Below are 21,112 nucleotides of genomic sequence, written 5' to 3'. Positions count from 1 at the left end.
TGCAGCATGATTTTAGTTTAAGACTAAATGTCAATATTCAACTAATTTCCAAGTCAGTTAACCTTCACCAAGGGAAAGGGGATGGTGGTAAATTGTATTTCTAAGGAGGGCACGGGGTGGGGCAAAAGTCACAATCTACTCCTTGTCACTTATTTTTTCAGCCTCAAGAAGCTTCACAAATCTTAAATGTTGAAGAAATGACACAATAGACCTTACAGACTATTGCAATTATAAAATAAATTCTTACCTAAATTTGTAGTAAAGTGTTTTCCATGTAACAGGACTATCAGATTATTACCTCAAGATCTAGGCTTAATTCTAATGTCCGATGAACTGACCACTCTGTTTAGCCCCTTCCTAATCGGCACTATTTGTATTTGGCACCTATGTTGAAAGCTAAAGGTGCCTACGGCTGGCAGAATAAGGAAAAGGCTTCTCTGGACAACACAGAAGCAAGTTTGATTTTTTCCCCCTCTATTCCTTCCTCTACCTTCAGTTGTTCTTCTTCTGACATCTCTAATTAAAAGTTTCTTTCCCTATAATTTAATAATGGGCAACAAGGAACCTAGCCATTGTGAAGTGGATGTGCAGAGAAATCTGTCAATGAAACTGTATTTCAATTCATTCTCATACCACAGCTTATCGTCAATTCTTACCATCCCAGCAGTGGATTCTGTAAGCTGGACATTATGCAACTCAAGCTTCAGACCTTATTAGTAGGGTCTACAGTGTTATGAAAAATACAGCTCCAGACAGAATATGATTACTTAAGACTTCAGTCACTGTATCCAGCAGATTTTAAAGACTGCTTCATTTCTAATACCGAATTTCATGCCTTTACCATTCACTAAAGCAAATATATTTACTTATATCTGATCCCAGGGAATTATTTACCCACAAATGCTATTATATCCTGTTGACTTTTTTTTAATCAAGCCCCCCAAATTAATATCTGAGAAGTCTTGTCATAGAGTATGTATGCTGAAGAGACAAATCACTTTCTTCTACCTTTGAATTCTTCAAAATGTGTTTTGGCAATGATGAATACGATAATCTCGTTGCAATACGTTAAATGGCCTTTCTTTTAAAACCTCAAACCATGAAAAATCATTGTTATATTAGTCTTCCATCTGATTTTTCTGAGTAGCTGGATCCATCATTTTCAAGCTAACACTCTAAACAGTTTGATTCATTATATTTTCCAGAAAAACGCACCCTAAGAACGTTTTAGTTCAATAATACCTGACTTTGAGTTTAAGATCAGCAAGGATGCTGTAATTTAAGGTGATCTTTTGTTAGATGAACCATGACAAGTTAACATTGCTCCAAAGAATGTAGTTAACAAATATACTAGGTAGGCTGGCAGTAAGTGGTAAACCAAGAGGGAATTCACACCATGTAGACAGACAGTGGCTGAATAACCTCTAAATACTAACCCCACTGAGTAGTTTTGCACTAGAAGGAAGGAAGGAATGAAAAAAGGAACAAATTTCCCTAAAAAAATGAGATGATAATATTCATTGTGACTTCTTGATAAGAGATGTGTTCTGGCTGTCAGATCTCATCATCAAATTACATTAAATATTTCCCTTTTCATCTAAAAATTTGCTTATGTAGTAGAGTATCAACTCCATGAATATAATGTCTATGCACTATTTATTTTCTTAAACTAACTTCCTAATCCCTACTGCTAGTTATGTTAGATACAAATTTGTGGGTACTCAACATTTACCAAATTAAATGACAAAGTGAACTATAATCTTTATGACCTTTGTCATAGGTAATGCTTACCGAAAAGCTGGTACTCTTTGTCTCCTTTGGGGGGAGACATCTGGAAAACAGGTGAACAAATCCTACTTGTGGTAAAACAAAGTGACAGGTGTTATAAAGTGTCCACTATTTGTGAGCATTACTATTTATAACCTAAGTTTCTGCATATCCACATAAGAAATCCACATTACAAAGAATTCTTGGATCACATTTAGCATCAGAACATGACATAGGGAATCCTTACAATGGTTCTCTAACCCCTAAGCCCTTTGCTTTTAGTCCATCTGATGAAAACTGATTGCCCTAAATATTTTAGAAAAGATAAAGTGAACAAGTGTTGTCATTTTCTGCTTAAAATACATTTTCCCAATCATAATGGTAAACTGAACATATACTTTTAAACAGAAACTTTTTAAGAAAAAGAATACAGTGACTGAGCGCTGAGTGGGAAAGGGGAGAATAAGTAAACTTACTGGCAGCTGATTTTATAGCACATCACCCCTAAAGTGGAGGGAGCTGATTCTGCCACCTTAGTAAAAAGGCTCCTACAATTCTTTTGACCAAGATATACTCATTAATTGCCTCAAGCGTTTAAGACTGCTAATGTGAGGAAAGCAAGACCCCTTGTTTAGGTACAATTACATCAAGCAATAAAATGGATACGATGAAGAATTTTAACCTGTGGCGTCTAATGTAGGCTTCCCCTAACTCCAGGAGGGCTGACCCTGCATGTCGTGTAGGTGGTGTTACGCTGTGCTTTCTTGCTGCTACCATTGGTGACCTTTTTTTTTTCTTATGGTAATATTTTGAGAAAAGAATAGAGGGTATTTACCAAGTAGAAAAAAAAACACGATTCCCTAACAATTTTTCTCTTCCCTTATTTCTCTTTCCCTTTCACTCTTCCTTTGTACTTTTGAAAGCAAAGGTAAAAACAGGTATTAGTTTATTCATTCCTGCCAGTGGCAGGTCCTAGAGAACATGCTGCGCACTCCTGCAGCTGATGCTTCTTTTGGGGCATCATGAATGGAATCCTTAATAAATGACTGTAACCGAGAAAATTTCTAATAGTCAGTATCTTTAGGAAATGCCCAAGTTTTGTTTATGTCTGAACACTTGATTTTAAAATCCTGGTTTCTACCCATGTGTTTAGGAAAAAGCTGACAAACTTGGTCTGAAATGTAAAAACTGAAAAAAAAAAAGTGGGAGGAAGAGAACATGCAAAGTAAGTTAATCATTATCATTCTAAGTGCCACCAGTTCTGTTTATATTCATGCACATGTGAATTGTTGAATCTCATTTGATCAACCCAATTAAACATTAAATAATTGCAGCCAATTATGCAAATATCAGCAACAATATTAATTTGTTGATCTTTTTGAGCAGATTAGCCTCACATGTTCCTAATGCTAGACTATCTTACGCCATAAATGATCAATTAGTGTTAGGATAACTAAGTCTTGAAGAATGGATAATTGCCTAGTTATAATGTGTCACTCTTGCTGTATTAATCCACTGCAATTAAACAAATAGTGCACAAGGAAAAAAGATGTGCAGATGTTCCTTTTAAATCTATTTAACAAGTTAGTGTCAAGGTCAATTTTCTGTCTTACTACTTAAAAGAGAATGGCAGATTGTGTTCTCTGTTTTAGGAGACCTCCCCCAGTTTTTTAAAATGTATATCCTTAGTTTTCACTCCATCTGGTAGAAAGGGCTTAAAATGCTCTTAAGGTTTGATCAAAGAAATCACAGAGACATAATGTCAAGATATATTGTTCTCTAACTTCTACAACGGACACGTGTTGCCATACTAAATTTAGAGATGCAAAGTATAAAATGTATTTATGGCAAACAAATGATTTCCGTTTCTCATAGAAATGTGAGTCTAGTTATTAAGTGCTACTTGACAGGTTAGAATTACCTTTAAGTCTTTTCTAGACTACTATATTAAAAACGAGGTCACGGGATTTAGCCAAGGCAAATGCACACCCTTAGAATACTACTTGGTGAATGTGTGTAGAGGACAGTTAAAGTACTTGAGGCCTGAAAAGAACAGACTCTTCCAAGACTTCAGATCACCAATTAAAAGCCCCCTAAGAGATATTTTTACTATTCCTTTTCATCTTATACTTCCCTAATTTTCATTTTACCATCCCTATCTAACAAGACCCTATGGTCAAAAGTCTTGGAAAAGAATCAAAGCCCCATTTGCTATGTGCTGCTAAATGCCTTAAGGAAATTTTTCTAACACATCAAACTTTTAGAATGTTTTTTTTTCCTTGCTCTGAAAAGAGAATGAAATATGATCAGCAAGATGAAAGTTATTAGAACTGAGGGAAACCAAAATATAATGTCTGAGAGTTGACCTTCCAAGGGTAAATGTTTTCTAGCAAGATCTGACTTTCCCCTAGATAAACCAGGATTCAATTTTAACTCACAGCTCCTAAATGAGGAAAATAACATCTAGAATTGCTCTCCCTATATCCGAACCACGTGATCATCCAATCCCCATTCAAAAGAAATGAACGCCTACAAAAGCAAAGTATACCCCTTTGCTTTCTACCAAAAAGCTAGATATGAGGATTTATTTTGTATTTAACACTTAACAAATGTCATTTCCATTTGGTTGGTATGATATCACGACCTCACTAGAGCTGTTATTTCAATTCCAAGACAGTCTTTAAATACAAAATAATCCCTCCAACAAGCTATGCCTTTGAGTATCTCTAATGACTTAGCAGTCCCTGGAAAATAAAGACAATATGAGGTACATGTGCACAATGTCAGAATCAACCACAAATTCTAATAAAGAGGTTTCATAATATAGAAACAAAGGTGGTACACTTCTATAGAAGCTAAATGGTCATTCATTATTTAATGAGTATCTGTTATGTGCCAGGCAGGGGGCTACAAAGATGTCTAAGGCACAAGACCCTCAGTCTTGTATTAGAGCCTGGCAAACCGCCAATTACAATACACTGCAGAAAGGACAATGGTGGAAATGTGCACAGGTCTTGCTGATGCACAAGGAGAACTTGGAGCAGACCGTGACAACATCAAGCAGAAGGGGAGAGATTTACCTTAAGATGGACATGGGGTGGGGGGGGAGGAGGGGCTGCAAAAAAAAAAAAAAAAAAGAAAAGGGAAAAAAACCAGTTTTTCAAAGTCTTAATTATAAAAAACCAAAACAAAACCCAACTATTTTCTGAAGATGAAGATACATCACAGGAAATGTTACCTATGACATTTACTCAGATCAGTTTTCAAACACAAACTCATTTGGTTGAGGAGACTATAACTTAAGCTAAGGAATAAACAAACACTTCTGTATCTGAGTAAAGTATTAAGGGAGGCACTAAGATTATTGAGGAAAATTCTATGCTATATGGCTTACGTGATCATCTTTCCAAGAGAAGGTAAAGTAAGCTTCTACTACCAAGTTTACAAAATAGCACTTGATTGCAATTCATTTTCTCTGGCACGAAGAAACAATCACCCCGGTAACACTGGTAATACAAACTACATTATGCACAACTAAAAACAGGTAGCTAAAGAAATCTATCATAATTCAACTGCAACGGTCTGTCTCAACAGCACACAGGTGATATCCTGTATTTTCCATTCAGGACACTATGATTGTCCAGTCGCTCTCTTCTCTTCCGTACTACAACAAAAAAAAAAGCAAGAAAACATATTTAAGTGCAAAAGCTAACAGTGGAGGAATCGCTTCTAAACTCAGCAATACAACCAACATTGTACAAAAGGTATGCTCCTGTTTTGAACATTAAAAGCATATTCCCATTAAAAATATGATTAGAGAGAAAGAATCAAATACCTGGAAAGAATCACAAATTTCATAATTATGGTTGAACTCAAATTTATAGCTGGTATAGGTCGAAGTACTGCCTTTTTATTGCCATTCTGTATTTAGCTTCTGCTGTCCAAATAAAGTAACTGAGTTAAATTTAATTATTGTCATCTTTACTCTAAAGAAGTAATGTTCAAAGTGTATCCCCCAGACCAGGAGCATCCGCATCACTAGGCAACTTGTTTCAAGTGCAAATTCTCGGGGCACCTGGGTGGCTCAGATGGTTAAGCATCTGCCTTCGGCTCAGGTCATGATCCCAGGGTTCTGGGATTGAGTCCCACATCGGGCTCCCTGCTAGGCGGGGAGCCTGCTTCTCCCTCTGACTCTGCCTCTCTCTCTCTCTCTCTGACTTTCATGAATAAATAAATAAAAAACATTTAAAAAAAAAAGTACAAATTCTCAAGCCCTAGCTCAGACTTCACTGAATCAGGAAAGTCTGGGGATGGGTCCAGGCAACCACGCCTCAGCCAACACTTCTGGGTGATTGTGACGTTAAGGTTGAGAGTCACTGCTCTCACAGCCCCCTTCTCAAGAGTGTTTTGTGTTTGTGGACAAAAATATTAAATGGACAAGCCCTGTGGCTCTGAACAGCAACTCTGTTCTCTAAATTAAAGTTGTTCTGTGATGTTAGCATCCCAATTTCTCTTATTCTTTCAAAAGTTATGGAATTACATCATAATCAGAATTTATTTGCATCAAGTGATTCACTTTTACCAACCAGAATTTTCATACTTAAAACTGAATTAAATGAAATAAAGATATTCCAGATGTCAGAAGTGGAAAGCTAGTTTGATTCATTCATTCATTCATTCATTCATTCATTCAACAAACATCTCTGTGTGTAAATGAGCTCTCACTCTTTGAGCAAGTACTGCATGTTAAGGCCATGGTGCCAAGTGCTTTACAGACTCATTACTACATTTATCCTCATGGTAACCCCAGATAGTAGCTGCCACTATCAATCTCACTTTATGGATGAGAAAACTCTATTAGGGAGATTAAAAAACTTACTCAGGCAATTAGTAAATGGTAGAGCCCAGACTCTAGCCAAGGGTCTCTCTCACACCAAATTACATGTTCTTTGCTACTATCTGGAATTCCTGCCACGTGTTCACATAGCCATGTGTGTGGAGACAGACTTGGAACATATCTCCCCTACCACCCAGAGCAGCATGCCATTATGTCTGCCACCATGTGCTTGCCTAAATCACTCAGATGATGTCCCCCTTTCAGTCTTAATAGAACTTCAGTTGAAATTCATACAAAACATACAAAGTTCCAAATTGGAAAGAACTTTAATGATCATCTAAAATGTAGGGGATTCGGGGCGCCTAGCTCAGTCAGTAGAGCATGTGATTCTTGATCTCAGGGTCGTAAGCCGCATGTTGGTTATAGAGATAACTTGAAAGTGAAACCTTTAAAAATAAATAAAATGCAGGGGATGAGTCAAATAGTGGGGCTCTGGATTTTTATTTCAGAACAATTCCACTTTGATTGGTTTTGTATATTGAGATTCCAGGAAAGATTTCTTTTGTAGAAAGTTCTGCTCCTTCAAAATCAAGTGTGGGGTGCCTGGGTGACTCAGTCAGTTAAGCATCTGACTCTTGATTTCGGCTCAGGTCATGAGCTCAGGGTTGTGGGATTGAACCCCACGTCAGGCTCTGTGCTCGGTGCGGGAGTCTGTGTTTCCCTCTCCCTCTGCTCCTCTTCCACTCACATTCAACACTTTCCTCTCTCACAAATAAATAAAAATAAAATCTTAAAAAAAAAAATAATCAAGGGGCGCCAGGGTGGCTCAGTCGGTTAAGCGTCTTCCTTCGGCTCAGGTCATGATCCCGGGGTCCTGGGATCGAGCCCCGCATCGGGCCCCCTGTTCATTGTGAGGCCTGCTTCTCCCTCTCCCTCTGCCTGTCATTTCCCCTGCTTGTGCTCTCTCTCTCTCTCAAATAAATAAAATCTTAAAAAAAAAAAATTTTTTTTTAAAAAATCAAGTGTGAAGAGCAATGAACTTTTTAAGCCAAGCTTCTCATTTTACATATAAGGACATTAAGGCTCTAGAAAACTCTTAATCATAAGCCCAGAGCTCTTGCCTCTGTTTGATGCCATTTCTCCTATGTTACACTGTCCATGTGCTGTGTTCCTCTTAAAGAGCTTTAAAGACCTCAGAGAGCAGAATCTATCAAAATTGGTTAAAAAATACTGGAAGCCAAGACGGGGTCTACTTACGACCTTCCGGTTTATAGAAAAAGGAGAATGAAGGAAGCCCAATGACTATAAGTGACTTGCTGAATCCATACCAGAAAGAGTTGTCTAAAGAGTGTGGCTTCCCACTATAACTACAGTTGTTGATTCATGATGAATGCTGGATAAAACATTCCCCAATTCTGCTTGATTTATGTATGGTGCCAACATGACTTAAGCTAAGATCAAAATATGTGTTTTATTTCTCATGCCTGGATTCCCATTAATACATTAGACACTTATGCCATTAATAACAATTGAGTGTCATCACACTGACATGTTAGCAGATCTACATTATTGTGATTCACGCCCACCGTAATTTCATCTTGAATCTCATCAGTTAAAGTAAATTTGCTTCCAATTAGTTGTTTTAGTTTTATAAACAGTCAAAAATCAATTTTGGTTACAATGACAGTCATAGGCCATCTAAGAACCTGCATAACATATATTAAGATTTACCCCTCACATCCTGTAATTTATGCTTTTCTGTAAAATTATAGCATTCTGAGATGCATCCAAGAGATGTGATAATACAGGTCATTTATAATACCCACACCTAGGCAGTTAGCAATCAAACTTTTCATTTGGATGATAGATAATTCGATTTAATTTTTCAAAGCAAAATAATTCAAAAGCAGAGATGACAGATTTTAGTAGAAATAGAAATTATCTTCTTTCCTCAGGAGCAGGTGTCCAGAGGAGGGGAAAGAACAATGTCTGCCTGGGCGAGGCTGTCCTTATCCCATCGTCAGGGTGATTACAAAACCACAGCAGCAGGCCCACACCTTCAGCATTTGGCAGGTGCACTCTAAGTCACATTGACTTGATGTTGTTCACTGGAATCAAAGACGAAGTTAAAGCAACATGGCAGATCAGACTGAGCCAGTGGTGTGATACTCTGAGCCTAACAGTGTGATGTACAGAAATTTCACTTTTCATGAATTCCAGGAAGAACGCTACACCAAAACATGAATAATGACAAGTTCATTACTTCCCATTCAATGCACATATGGCAAATAATTTTACATGGCCTTTGCTAAAATGCCTTTTACCTTCAGCAGAAAGACCTTAGCAACATAAAAGGCAATCTACGTGTCATGTATTTACTCTCTATGATGCCAATAAAAATATAATCAGTGCTGCCCACCAGGTAACAATTTGTTATTCTTGTTCTAAATCCTATTCAATGGCCTGCAAAGCTCTGTAATCCTGTAATGTGGAGAAGTGTGTATTAGGGAACAAGGAGGGGCTGGGAAGTTGGTCAAGGGACTGTGTCATCAAGACAATCTGGCAATGTTCACTTGGTATGCACACAAAGAGAAGGATAACTCAGGACATCAGCAGGGGAAAGTGGTGGGGCTCTTTAACTTATGTAACTAAAAGCCATCAAGCGGTTCCACTGAAAACAAGAAAAATGCAAGACCACTAATGGTCATTTATTCTCACAAAGCTGTAGCCACTAGTGGGGAAAACAGATTTTTGAAAGAAATTCCATCTGGTGGCCTGCAATCAGTACAGATCCTGCTCCTAGCTCACTGGGATTTCCTTTCCCTAACCTACTCAGGACCTCTCAAGTCTCTGCAATCACTACTTCCCACTTTCTAAAACCTCAACAGCAGCACTGCTACTTACACAAACATACTGTCCTGATATCTGAGGCCTGGATTCCAGCTTTTATCTGATCCTGATAGCAGTCTTGGTATGTGTATTTCACTTTTTTTTTAAGTGAAAAATCAGGTCCTCTGAAAGTTTTCTTGCCAAATAATTTGACGTTATTCAAGACCTTCCTCCCACCTCTCCTCAGAATGTGTTAATATACAAGAGCAACACGTTTCTGTTCTTCAGTATTTGCCTGGTATATCCCTCACTTATTCATTCCTTTTTCATTTATGCAAGAAACATCACTGAGTACGTACTATAGCCCAGGCCCTGCACTGAATATTGGGGTTACGAGAAGGGAATAAAACAATCCTTACATTCAAACAACCTGGAACAAAGACAAGTGTGTGACTAAATACAATTTAAAGGCCATATGTGATCATTCCAGGTGCTATGGAAGCTGGAGGAAGAACTAGCATTTGAATGAATGAATAGGTGTTTGTACTGGGGGAAAGGGATGTTGTTCAAAAGAGATTTTAAAGGTTCCTCAAGGAGGCGTGCCTTGAAGGACAACCAATAACTTCTCAAGTGGGAAAACTGTAAAAGGTACAGAAAGGCAGGAAGAAGCAACAGAGAGCAGAGCATATTGGAGAACAGAGAAGACCCCAAATGGCAGGCACATAGGTTAATATGATGGTGAGTAATCAGATTAGCAAAGAGGAATGGAAGAGAAAAGAAACATTGGCAATATGGCCAATGTTCTCCAAGTTTCAGTTTGGTTAAGTAACATAAACGTGTTTTTGTTTGTGGCTTAAAAAAAGAAAAAAAGAGACTGTCATTTGAAATGCTCCCCTCCTAAGAGGTATTTGTAAGGCAATCTAAAACCCATGGAATTATATGGAAAATTAGCCAAACGGAATGAATGCTTAACCTCAGAGGTTCTTACTCAGATACAGAAATACACAAGTTAAATGAAAAGCAAATCTGTGGTTAAGAAGGAATCTCCCCCCCCAGGTCACAGTGGCAAGAATCTTGAGGGTTTTTTGGTTGTTGTCTCTTTCCTCTTCTTCAATTTACCAGAGCACTTTGTAGGAAATATCCATGTTTCTATGTAATGTCAAAGAGATCAAACGTAAAACATGACGCAATTCTATGCTTTCCTCCTCAACAATCGTTTAAGTTATTTTTCTTGGAGAGAAACAGACACCCATAGCTTCGTTGACAGCACCAATTTGCCATCTTGTAAGAGAGTAATTTTGAAACTTTAGGTTCCATGCCCACAGGCATAAAATAATTGGAAAAGGATGTGGTCTTAGATTCTGAATGGATGGTCCTTTGTTACTTAACAATTTGGAGGGGAGTTGGTCCTTCTGGTTTGTGGTTTAATTCAGAACCATGTATCCTGTGACTATCCCTTTGTTTCCTTGTTCCTAGGGAGCTCCGAATGTATCACTAATTTTCAGTGTTACTACCATTATACTTTACTACCTAGGGTAAAAAGAGAAATTATTAATTTCTTCTTAGCTTAGGCACTATAGAGACTATATACAGGTAAGACAAGAATATTGTTTCTTCTCATTCTCTGCTTCATATATATCTTTTATTTTTAAACATATTCATGTGGTCTCACATTTAAGTTGAATATTTATTTTGTCTTTCTATAGCTTTGACATCTCTAATTTTTTTATCCCTTTTATCACTATTATATCACCAGCACCTAGAACAGCTTCTTGCATACTGTTTGTGCTCCACACACATATTTATTGAATGAATTAGTCAAAAACATTCCTTGCAGTCCTAATCTTACTTTAAAAACGCTCTGAGAACTTTTGCATTGGCTTGCCACCTTGCCCCGAAAATACGTCTTTGGGCTTCTCTTCTATTTATACTTTAGGGTTCTGATGCATATATTTTGTCACTATCTCCCTGGGGATGACACGCATTTCTGCTTTTGCCAGTCTTAGCCAAAGCTAAGATGATGATTATGTCCATCAAACACCTCTACTTAGATCTTTCTTCCGATTCAAATTTAATACAGTTTGATTTTTCCCCTCAGCCTAGTCAACTTCTATTCCTTTTCTTCTAATCCTTTACAACCAAATCAAATTAAGTATAAATTTTCTTATTTTATCTAATCTCTAAGAGGTGACTCTGAAATCTCTTGTTTTGTGTATTGACTTTCAATAGAATGAAACATTCTCTTCTCTCTTCTGTACAACTTGTTCCAGAAATTTTTCCAAAGTGATCTTTTCTTATCACAATAACGACATACCCCCTTCCCCTTAAAAATCTTTCAACTTCTCTTTTGGATAAAGGCTTTCATAATCTAGCCAATTATATATTTTTGTTCTATTTACGCTTTTTATTTGACCAAAACACTAATAACTTACTACTTTCATCAGATTTACTCAGATAACTGTAAAAAAAAATTAAGATGACTAAAACATCCCAATATTTTTCATTAAAGTTTTACTTAATTTATTCCAAATTGTTTCTATGTACAAAACAACTCAGTAAATTATATGTCTTCTAATATTAAGAAATTCCTTTATTTTGTTTATGGAAGATTCCTTTATAGAAAGCCTTCACTGAAGAGGGGAAGATCGATAGTTCATTGATTCAAAAACCACAATCATTCTTACCTTTTAATATTACTAATTTTGCATAAATGTTGCTGGGTAAGTCTTCCAAAAATACCATTTTTATCACTATCCTAGGACCTCAGTCACTCTGGAGGGGGCTGCTGCTTTGCCAACCAACTTTTTTAGCTTTTAGACCTGGCACTGTTGGCTATCACCCAAACTATCAGACTTTATTTCACATTTCAGTATGAATCTCAGCTTCCGCTGGCTGTGTTCAGTGAGTGGTAATGATGATATCTGGGCTCAACAAAAACTTTCAACAACTTGTAAGGTGTTTGCAAATTACAGAACAGTCTCTTTTATATGACCCAGCATTCAATACCTGGTACTTGATATGCCTGCCTAGAAATAGGCTTAACTGCCTGATGAGACACTACTGTAAACTGTTGCTCAGGAAAACATAAGCAGAACAAGGTTAACAGTATAAAAAAAAAAAATAGGTATGCACACTCTTTGACCCAACAGTTAACCATCTCACGAACTTATCATAAGGAAATAATCAAAGATTGCACTGTACATAACAGTTAAAAAATTGCCAACAGCATAGATGTTCAATAATAATACCTCTTTTAAAGTTGTGGTGCATCCATATAATGGGATCCAATTACATGGAATTAAGAAATTTATTGATATGAAAGAGCAAATGATTTATGAGGTGAAAAAAAAAGCAGGTAACAAAATCATGTATGACCCTATTAGAAAAAATTATCGAAAAGTATATAAACACAAAATATCAAAAGTTGAGACATCAAAAATTAACAATGGTTATATTTCAGCATTGAAATCACAGGTAATAGTTTTCTTCTGTGCTTTATTCTATAAATTTAATTTGTTAACTCCAAATGGCAGTGCTTACTACTCTCTTCTCTCCACTGAAATATGATTTGACTTTAAGTTCTGATTGAAATAAGATGACATTTTCAAAGAAAGAAGCCCTTACCTGAATATCAGTCAATTTGTCCAAGATCCGACTTGCAAGCTTCGGACCATTCTCCATAGTTGGGATGTGTATAGTCTACGAAAGAAAACCACATGCAGTATAATTTGAGGATATCCATGTAGATGGTGACAGTAAGACATTTAGCAATTCTAGTGTGTCAAGGCAATTCCATGGAGATAAGGAATGGCACTATGATAACCTGATTATGTATACTAGCTCCCTATGCCAAAGACTCTTTTCTATTCTGAATTTGAATAAAAACAAACTAGCCAATGACAGATTGTTTCTTGTCTACCAACTGATTTGAGGGCACAACTGGTTTATATGTCAGTCTTTAGGCTGATGTGAGGAACCAAAGAGAAGTTATGGGAACCGAAAAGAGTGGCGAGACATAAAGAATCTTACACCTTTCAGGATTCTGAGAATCTACAGGATGAACGATTGGCCTCTGTACCTAATCCTTCTGGCAGGGAATGAGAACTCAAAAACATTTTGCCACAAATTAAAGCAAGTCATTGCAGGAACATAAATTAAAGCAAGTCTATGCCTTCACAAATGGGGCGACTAAACCTATGTCTGTTCAAAGTCAGACCTGCGGGGGCTACAACCTCCACAATGCTGGATAGCATGGTTACACTGGGTGCTGAGAGATTTCATGCCCCTAATTTACATTTGAGTCATGCCCATTCCTGCCTCACTGGCTTGCAGGCTTTTGATAGTCTGATTTTAGCAGATATAGCCCATGCTGTCACTTTTCTTCTTACACTCTTTGTGATAACAGGATAATTAGATGTACCGGTTAGCTCTGAATACCCTGTGAAACAAGACTATTAAAAATGCATTGGACTTTATCAACCTCTTATTTCTAGAGGTGAAATAATTGGACTTTAAAAATCTGACCTAATGGCAACTTTAGTCAATTAAAAAAGTGGACCAATAATGCATTTACCTAGATATTACCATAATAAAATGTGAAACAGTAGCTTTATAATCAGTATAAGTATTGATACATAATAATTTAGTTCTTCTCCTTCGAAACGATCAATCTCTAGATGGAATCAGGTCAAAAGTCATTCCTTACAATCAAGTTTGAAAATTTCAAGCAATGAAGCAGCCACCATTAAAATCAGAAAAGAAAACTACTGAGGAAAAATAATTATGTTAAATTTAAAAACCAATCAAATTTATATTTAATATGATTAATTTAAGCCAATTCACATTGTAAGAATTATACCCACATGCCTTTAAGCTATGACGTTAGACAATGATGTTAAATATCAGAGCTCAGGGGCACCTGGGCGGCTCAGTCGGTTAAGTGTCTGCCTTTGGCTCAGGTCATGATCCTGGGGTCCCAGTTTCAAGCCCCACATTGGGCTCCCTGATCAGCAGGGAGTCTGCTTCTCCCTCTGTCCCTCACCCTGCTCGTGTTCTCTCTCTCTCTCACTCTCTCTGTTTCTTTCTCAAATAAATAAAATCTTTAAAAAAATGAATGAATGAATAAAAAAAACAAAAAACAAAAAACAAAAAACCCACAACCCTCTGCCCCCCACAGGGAATGGAAATACAGCACATATAAAATCAGATTAATTTACTGGGAGAAGAAAATTTCTTCCAACCAAATGACTGAATTTCTTTTGGAGGATTTTAGCAGGTGTATCAACTTTGCCAAATGAAAATTTTTTTATAAAATGGTCTAAGGAATAATAACGACAGCAGCAATAATAATAACAATAAATGCAGGAGTTGATCATTCAACTGAGTTTCCCACAGCTGTTTGCCATTACTACTCCAGTAGTTTAGGAGTCCTTTTGGAAACCAGAAACTGAAAGCTAACTACCTGTAGAACTTTTCAGTGAGCTAGTAGGAAGAAATAAGAGTGGAAACTTACTGGCACATCTCCAGTCCCTAAACTGACATAAGGCAGATGTGATACTTGTCCGAGGACAAAGCTGACTCCCCCCAAGATTGGAGCTTACACAAAATCACTGGAAAGATGAGAGTAAGTAATCTGGTAATACAGGTTCATTGGGACAAACTGCTGTTATATTTTTAAAAAAAAAAATCCTTTGCATCTTGGGTCCAACTAGCATTTCATTTACACATTTGAAGAATTAAATTATAGGCAAATGCTTGGAAATGACAGGAGGTGAAGAAATAGTCTTACCTCACCCTTGTACAGTATATCAGAAACTGGGCAAACAACGCAGGCTGTACCAGAGCCAAACAGCTCCCTCACCCGGTTCCCCTCCAGGGCTGTTGTCAGGTTGTCCATGGTGAGGTACCTCTCCGACACCTTAAATTCACCCTGTTTGGAATACAAAAAATAAAAATATTAATATTTTCAAGGGAAAGGCATGCAAAAAAAAAAAAAACAACCCTGCAGTACTTACCTTCTTACTTTACATTCTGACTGAACTCAAATAATATGAGAATTATCCTCTGAGGGAAAGCTGAGGAGAGCACCACCATCTTATGGGTAAACACACGAGGTGTTAAGCTACCTACTCGAGGTCACGGCATCTCTATTGTTTTATTTTATTTATTTTTTTAAATTAACATATAAGGTATTATTTGTTTCAGGGGTATAGATCTGTGATTCATCAGTCTTACACAATTCACAGAACTCACCATAGCACATACCCTCCCCAGTGTCCATCACCCAGCCACCCCATCCCTCCCACCCCCGTCCACTCCAGCAACCCTCAGTTTGCTTCCTGAGATTAAGAGTCTCTTATGGTTTGTCTCCCTGTCTGGTTTCATCTTGTTTCATTTTTCCCTCCCTTCCCCTATGATCCTCTGTCTTGTTTCTCAAATTCCTCATATAAGGTCTAGCATCTCTAAATGAGATGATCAGAGAATATAAAATAAGACGATCACTATAAAATACATGGTATATTTTCATACAGGCCAGCTTTTTTAGCCTTTATTTGTTGCCAAGTCTGAGGTCTCACAAGATAAGGCACCCCCAGTGCTAATTAAGGTATGCTCTATGTTAACAGTGTCTTGAACCCTATTTATCATAAAAGAATATATCATATAATATTAATAATTATAGCTACCATTTATTGAGCACCCACTGCATGCCAAGTTCTCTCACTTTTAAGGTGGATATTATCATCCCCATTTCACGGATGAGGAAATTAAGGTTCAAAGGGAGGCTAAGTGACATCCCTAAATCCACACAGCTAGTTAAATGGCAGAAACTGAACTTGAACTCAGGTCTGATCTGACTGGCTCCAAATTTCCTCCTCTACTAGGTTTTTCATGGAGGGAAAACATAGACTGAGTTTCACTATCTGAAATATTTCATTATTTTAAAACATTGAAAATATATTTGGACTTTGAGAAATTGCACTGTATCTTTCTTTTCTTCCTAAATTCACTGATTCAGTTGACTTTATAGCAGAAATCCTCTTCCTTCTCTTTAGTATCACACTAGGTCAGATTTCATCACTGAATTACTGGTATAACCTCATCGACTTCTGCTGAACCATTTGAACTTATTTGCTTGAAGATAGGAAATGAAAAAATAATTGATGTTTTTAAGCTATCTGCTTAAACAACCTGTTTAATACTCATTCTTCAATCTGTTTCATTCTCATTCTTTTATGTTAATGGTTAAAGTTCAAAGTCTGTCTCATATTATTTAAAAAAAAACTATCCATTCTTTGTTGCCTTTTTTTTTAAATTAAGATGAGAGTATTTTTTAAAACTTACAAATCCACAATAGATAAAAATGAAAATCACAGCCCTTGGCAAGATTTAAAACACTAGAAGAAGAAAGCATCATGCTGTAAGTATGATTTGGAAGGGTAGGGAAATATGCCTACAATAGAAATATGGCTTTTTGCAAGTTTCAATTTATCTCAGCCTGTAATTGCAATTATGTTGTTCAAAGGTAAATAAATAAATAAATAAATAAGTAAATAAAATTCCAGAAAATCAGCCAAGTTAACTGAAAACAAGATGAGCTCTGTGTTCTGGAAAAGAAAAAAAAAAAATCTCTTGTAAATAAACAGAATTGTTTTTACTCTACTCACCCTTACTTATCTTTGGACAATTTCCCCTGTCTGGCAAGTAATGGTAACCCCCCACATGCCTCTTGGCATTTATATCTCACTGTTTTAAAATAGCTTTTAAAATAAATTACAGCTAAGGAGTCAAGGAAAAACTTCCTCCATAATAACCTATTTTTCAAGCTAGCAAATCATTAGTGTGGGAAAGCATTTCCACTTGCAACTTGTCATCAAACCTTCTGTACTTGGTTGATTTTTTTCTTTAATAAAACAAAAATTACTGAGCTTCGAAAATACATCTTTCCAACTGCAAACATATTTAGGACAGGGCAAGCTGTTTGAAATTATACCAACAGTTTGTAAATGTCATGCCCAATGTGCCAGCCAGCATGTGGCAGTTGGGTCTTGTCTACTTCAGGGTTTTGTAAAATTATTTATAGCACATTTCCTTTATTTCCAAAGCCTTTTCCAGAGAAACTATGCTAGTCCTCTCCTAGATAATATGTGCGTTTCTAAACATTTGTCCCATTAATACTGTTTGACCACAGTGTGCTCAAAGTCTTTTCATGTCCCTTGGAGACCATTTTAACACATGGGTCAAAAGTTCCATCCAAGAATCTTTGCCAGATAACCAACTCATCCAACATTCGTCTTGAGTATGTTATAAATGTCATTTCAATCCCAAATGGTTTAACATGCTTGCCCGTGTCACATGGATCAGAAACTCTACCGAAAACAACTACATTTGCCTGAGTGTTTTGACTTTAAAATAAGCATGTATGTGAATTGGGGAGGACAGGGGGCAGGAAGGAGGGAGAAAAAAGGCAGCCAAACTAATAATGTGATGTTAGCAAACATTTATATGTCAGTAAAATTCTTTAATTTCTCTGACTAGCATGGTTACGCTGGAATAAATAGAGGAAAGGAAGAACTACAAATCACTGCCAATTGGAAACACCACACTTAGATTGGAAAAGTTCAGGACGGGCGAAATGGTAGCACATGAAGTATAAACCAGGTGAGTTGGGGGGCACCTGGGTGGCTCAGTCGTTAAGCGTCTGCCTTCAGCTAGGGTCATGATCCCAGGGTCCTGGGATTGAGCCCCGCATCAGGCTCCCTGCTCAGCGGGAAGCCTGCTTCTCCCTCTCCCACTCCCCCTGCTTGTGTTCTCTCTCTCGCTGTGTCTCTCTCTGTCAAATAAATGAATAAAATCTTAAAAAAAAAAAAAAACAAAACAAAACCAGGTGAGTTGGTAGGAGACCCCTGGTAAAGAGCGTGAGATTAGTACTGGAATACTTCCTCACTAGGATAACTCGCCAAACTGTTTTCTCTCTGCCCTTCCTATAAACAATACTTATTTAGTGGGGTTGCCAAGACAGTCCTTCTGGAAGAGCTATTTCCACTCAAGTCAGGATTTAAAGATTAGAAAACACTGGATGGAACCACAGAATATTATTTTAACACGAAGCCAGGTTTATTTCGACTACTTTCTGTTTCATGCTTATAAAGTTGTTCGTGTCAAAGGCACCCACCCACTTGTGTGCCAGGTCCAGGATGCTCTGCCTTGTCACTCCTGGAAGGATGATGCCATCTAGTGGAGGAGTTGCCAGCTCTTCTTCTGTCAATTAGAAATTGGAATATTTTCAAACTTTAACTACAGTAGCCATGCCTTATATTAACAGCTATTTTTAAAAACTGTTTCTCGAAACTTTGCTAGTAATAAACATGAAGATGATGTTACTGTTCTGCATTATCTAACTTCCCAAATCAATTCACACTTCAAGTAACTCTTTATTAAAAAAGGAAGAAGAAGGAGGAGGAGGAGAAAGAAGAAAAAGGAAATAAAGCCCTTCATCAAATCATCCTCAATTTATCTTTACCTAGTAAAAACTGAGATGATGTTCCACTAACAAACAGTAAGAGGAACCCTCTGAAGTCAAAATTTACCTCCGTGGACTAACACTGGTTAGTAATTAGAATCATGTAGATAGACCGGATGCAGGAACACTGGTCATTACCAAAACATCTAAGAATCCTGTGGAGGAACCCAGCCTCAGGAAGTATGTTTGCCTATTCAGGGTGGTCACTGCTTCTACACCACCCTTTGTAGATATACCTATCTATAATGATTTCCAAACCTGGAGGAGTATCCACATCAAATATGGGGATACTGACTTCACCCTCTGCAATTCCAATGTTAACGGGCTCAGGGTAAGCTCAAGCATGTATGTGGCTAACAAAGAAAAAAGAAAGAAGAAAAAAAGAAATCCAAAGAATCAAAACAAAATTCCATGGGTGATTTATGGAGAGCCAAGGCCGAGACACTGGTCTACTATGAGAATTATCACACGCATTCCTAACCAACACAAGGGCCAGTATGATGATCTGTCTACAAGAGTCAGCGTGATCCGACAACCACACCAGCCCTCCTTACAGGAAAAGTCTCTAGTACTCAACATCCCCTTCTCCTCCCCACATCTGGCATCCAGGAGGCTAAATCTAGGGAGAAATTTAAGCCTTAAATCATCACTTTATAAAGACGCTGAACACTGTAACAGACGTGTTGCTTATCATGTGTTTGCGGAGCAATAAACAAGGTATGCTTGAAAGGATCACCAGGTAGCAAGAACTGTAGAAATCACGCTGGTATCTTTAAGCTCCCCCAAGCCATTTTAAGCAGCTGAAAAGGATTTCAGAAATCACCTCATACAATCCTTACTTTTCAGAAAAAAACAGAGGCTCTCTAAACATAAATGACTTTCTTTTTTTTTTTTAATTTATTTATTTATTTGAGACAGAGAGAATGAGATACAGAGAGCATGAGAGGGAGGAGGGTCAGAGGGAGAAGCAGACTCCCTGCCGAGCAGGGAGCCCGATGCGGGACTCGATCCAGGGACTCCAGGATCATGACCTGAGCCGAAGGCAGTCGCTTAACCAACTGAGCCACCCAGGCGCCCCATAAATGACTTTCAAGACTGGTAACACTGGGGGGGAGTCAGATCAGAACTTACGTGTCCCAACACTGGGGCCACTGTCCTTTCTTTTAGTATCCTGTGGTCGGGGCTCCCCTATTCCACTGTGGTTCCACCAGATGTCCCCAAGAGCCAAGCTGTCTGGAAGACCAAAACTCTGTATTCATGCCTGTGTCCCCCAAACTTGGTGTCATGCCTGGCCCAGTGTGGTACGTAATTAAGTGTTTCTGAATTTAAAAAAATAAATAAATGAATGAATAATCCTTTTTGCTAGGAGACAGCAGCATGATTTTTTTGAAGTTTGTTTCTAAAAATCATCTGCTGAAAACCACTTTCTGGAAAGGAGAAAATTTGTTCTTGGCAATGTTCTTAGGGCTACTCTTTGTCATGTTTAGAAGTGTTGATCTCAAAATAAACCTGTGTTTTGCAATAGCTAGCTAGCTGGACACATAAATGTAGGGATCTACGTGTGTGTATGTGCGCAGACCGCACACACAGAGACAAACATACTTCCAGTGCCTCCAAACTGGACCTTTCCTAAAGCCTGCTGAGCTCTAAGGCTACGTGAAGTTAAATAAAAACAGAGGCCTCGCAAGTGCAAGTGCAGTTCTGTGAAATACACTTAACACCCAAAACCGTAACCACTAGCCTAAGGTCAAGGCACAGAACATCTGTTTCTCTGGTTGCCAGACAGAGATGATGACATGACAACGTTTGGGTGAGAAATATTCATTTTCCTCTGCAACCACAAACATGCTTACAAGAGCCAGAACTAGCTCCAGATTGCCCAACATGAGGAAAACAGAGCCTACAAATACAACTTGTTTTTGACAAAGAAATCATTTGTAGGAGATGAAGAATTTAGAAGCAGTAACGGCAGAAGTCATCTGTGACATCCCAAAGTGAATTTCTAAAAAAAACCAGGAATGTGGGTTTGTATAAGTGCCCACCGTCAGCACAATTATTATTTATTCAACAAATGATATATTGCGTGCCTACCATGGACAGTTGGCTTATCTGTGCATTATACATACAGCAGTGAACAAAACTGATGTAACTGCTGTTTA

General features: G+C 37.7%; 1 protein-coding gene across 1 annotated transcript in view; it reads right to left on the bottom strand.

Moving 5' to 3' along the window:
• Positions 1 to 5,294: 5,294 nt before the first annotated feature.
• Positions 5,295 to 21,112, bottom strand: part of BCAT1 (branched chain amino acid transaminase 1) — a 65,878-nt gene continuing 50,060 nt past the window's right edge. Inside the window, exons 8-11 of the mRNA XM_021690677.1 lie at positions 18,606 to 18,691; positions 15,222 to 15,362; positions 13,058 to 13,132; positions 5,295 to 5,431 (exon numbers count right to left, since the gene is read on the bottom strand). Coding sequence (XP_021546352.1) covers positions 5,390 to 5,431; positions 13,058 to 13,132; positions 15,222 to 15,362; positions 18,606 to 18,691 — 344 coding nt within the window. The 3' untranslated portion in view covers positions 5,295 to 5,389. The remainder of the gene's footprint in view (positions 5,432 to 13,057; positions 13,133 to 15,221; positions 15,363 to 18,605; positions 18,692 to 21,112) is intronic.

Source organism: Neomonachus schauinslandi, chromosome 5 (assembly GCF_002201575.2).
Source record: "Neomonachus schauinslandi chromosome 5, ASM220157v2, whole genome shotgun sequence".
NCBI lineage: Eukaryota > Metazoa > Chordata > Mammalia > Carnivora > Phocidae > Neomonachus > Neomonachus schauinslandi.
Note: the sequence above shows the minus strand (reverse complement) of the source record. Positions and strands in the feature narration are given on the sequence as shown.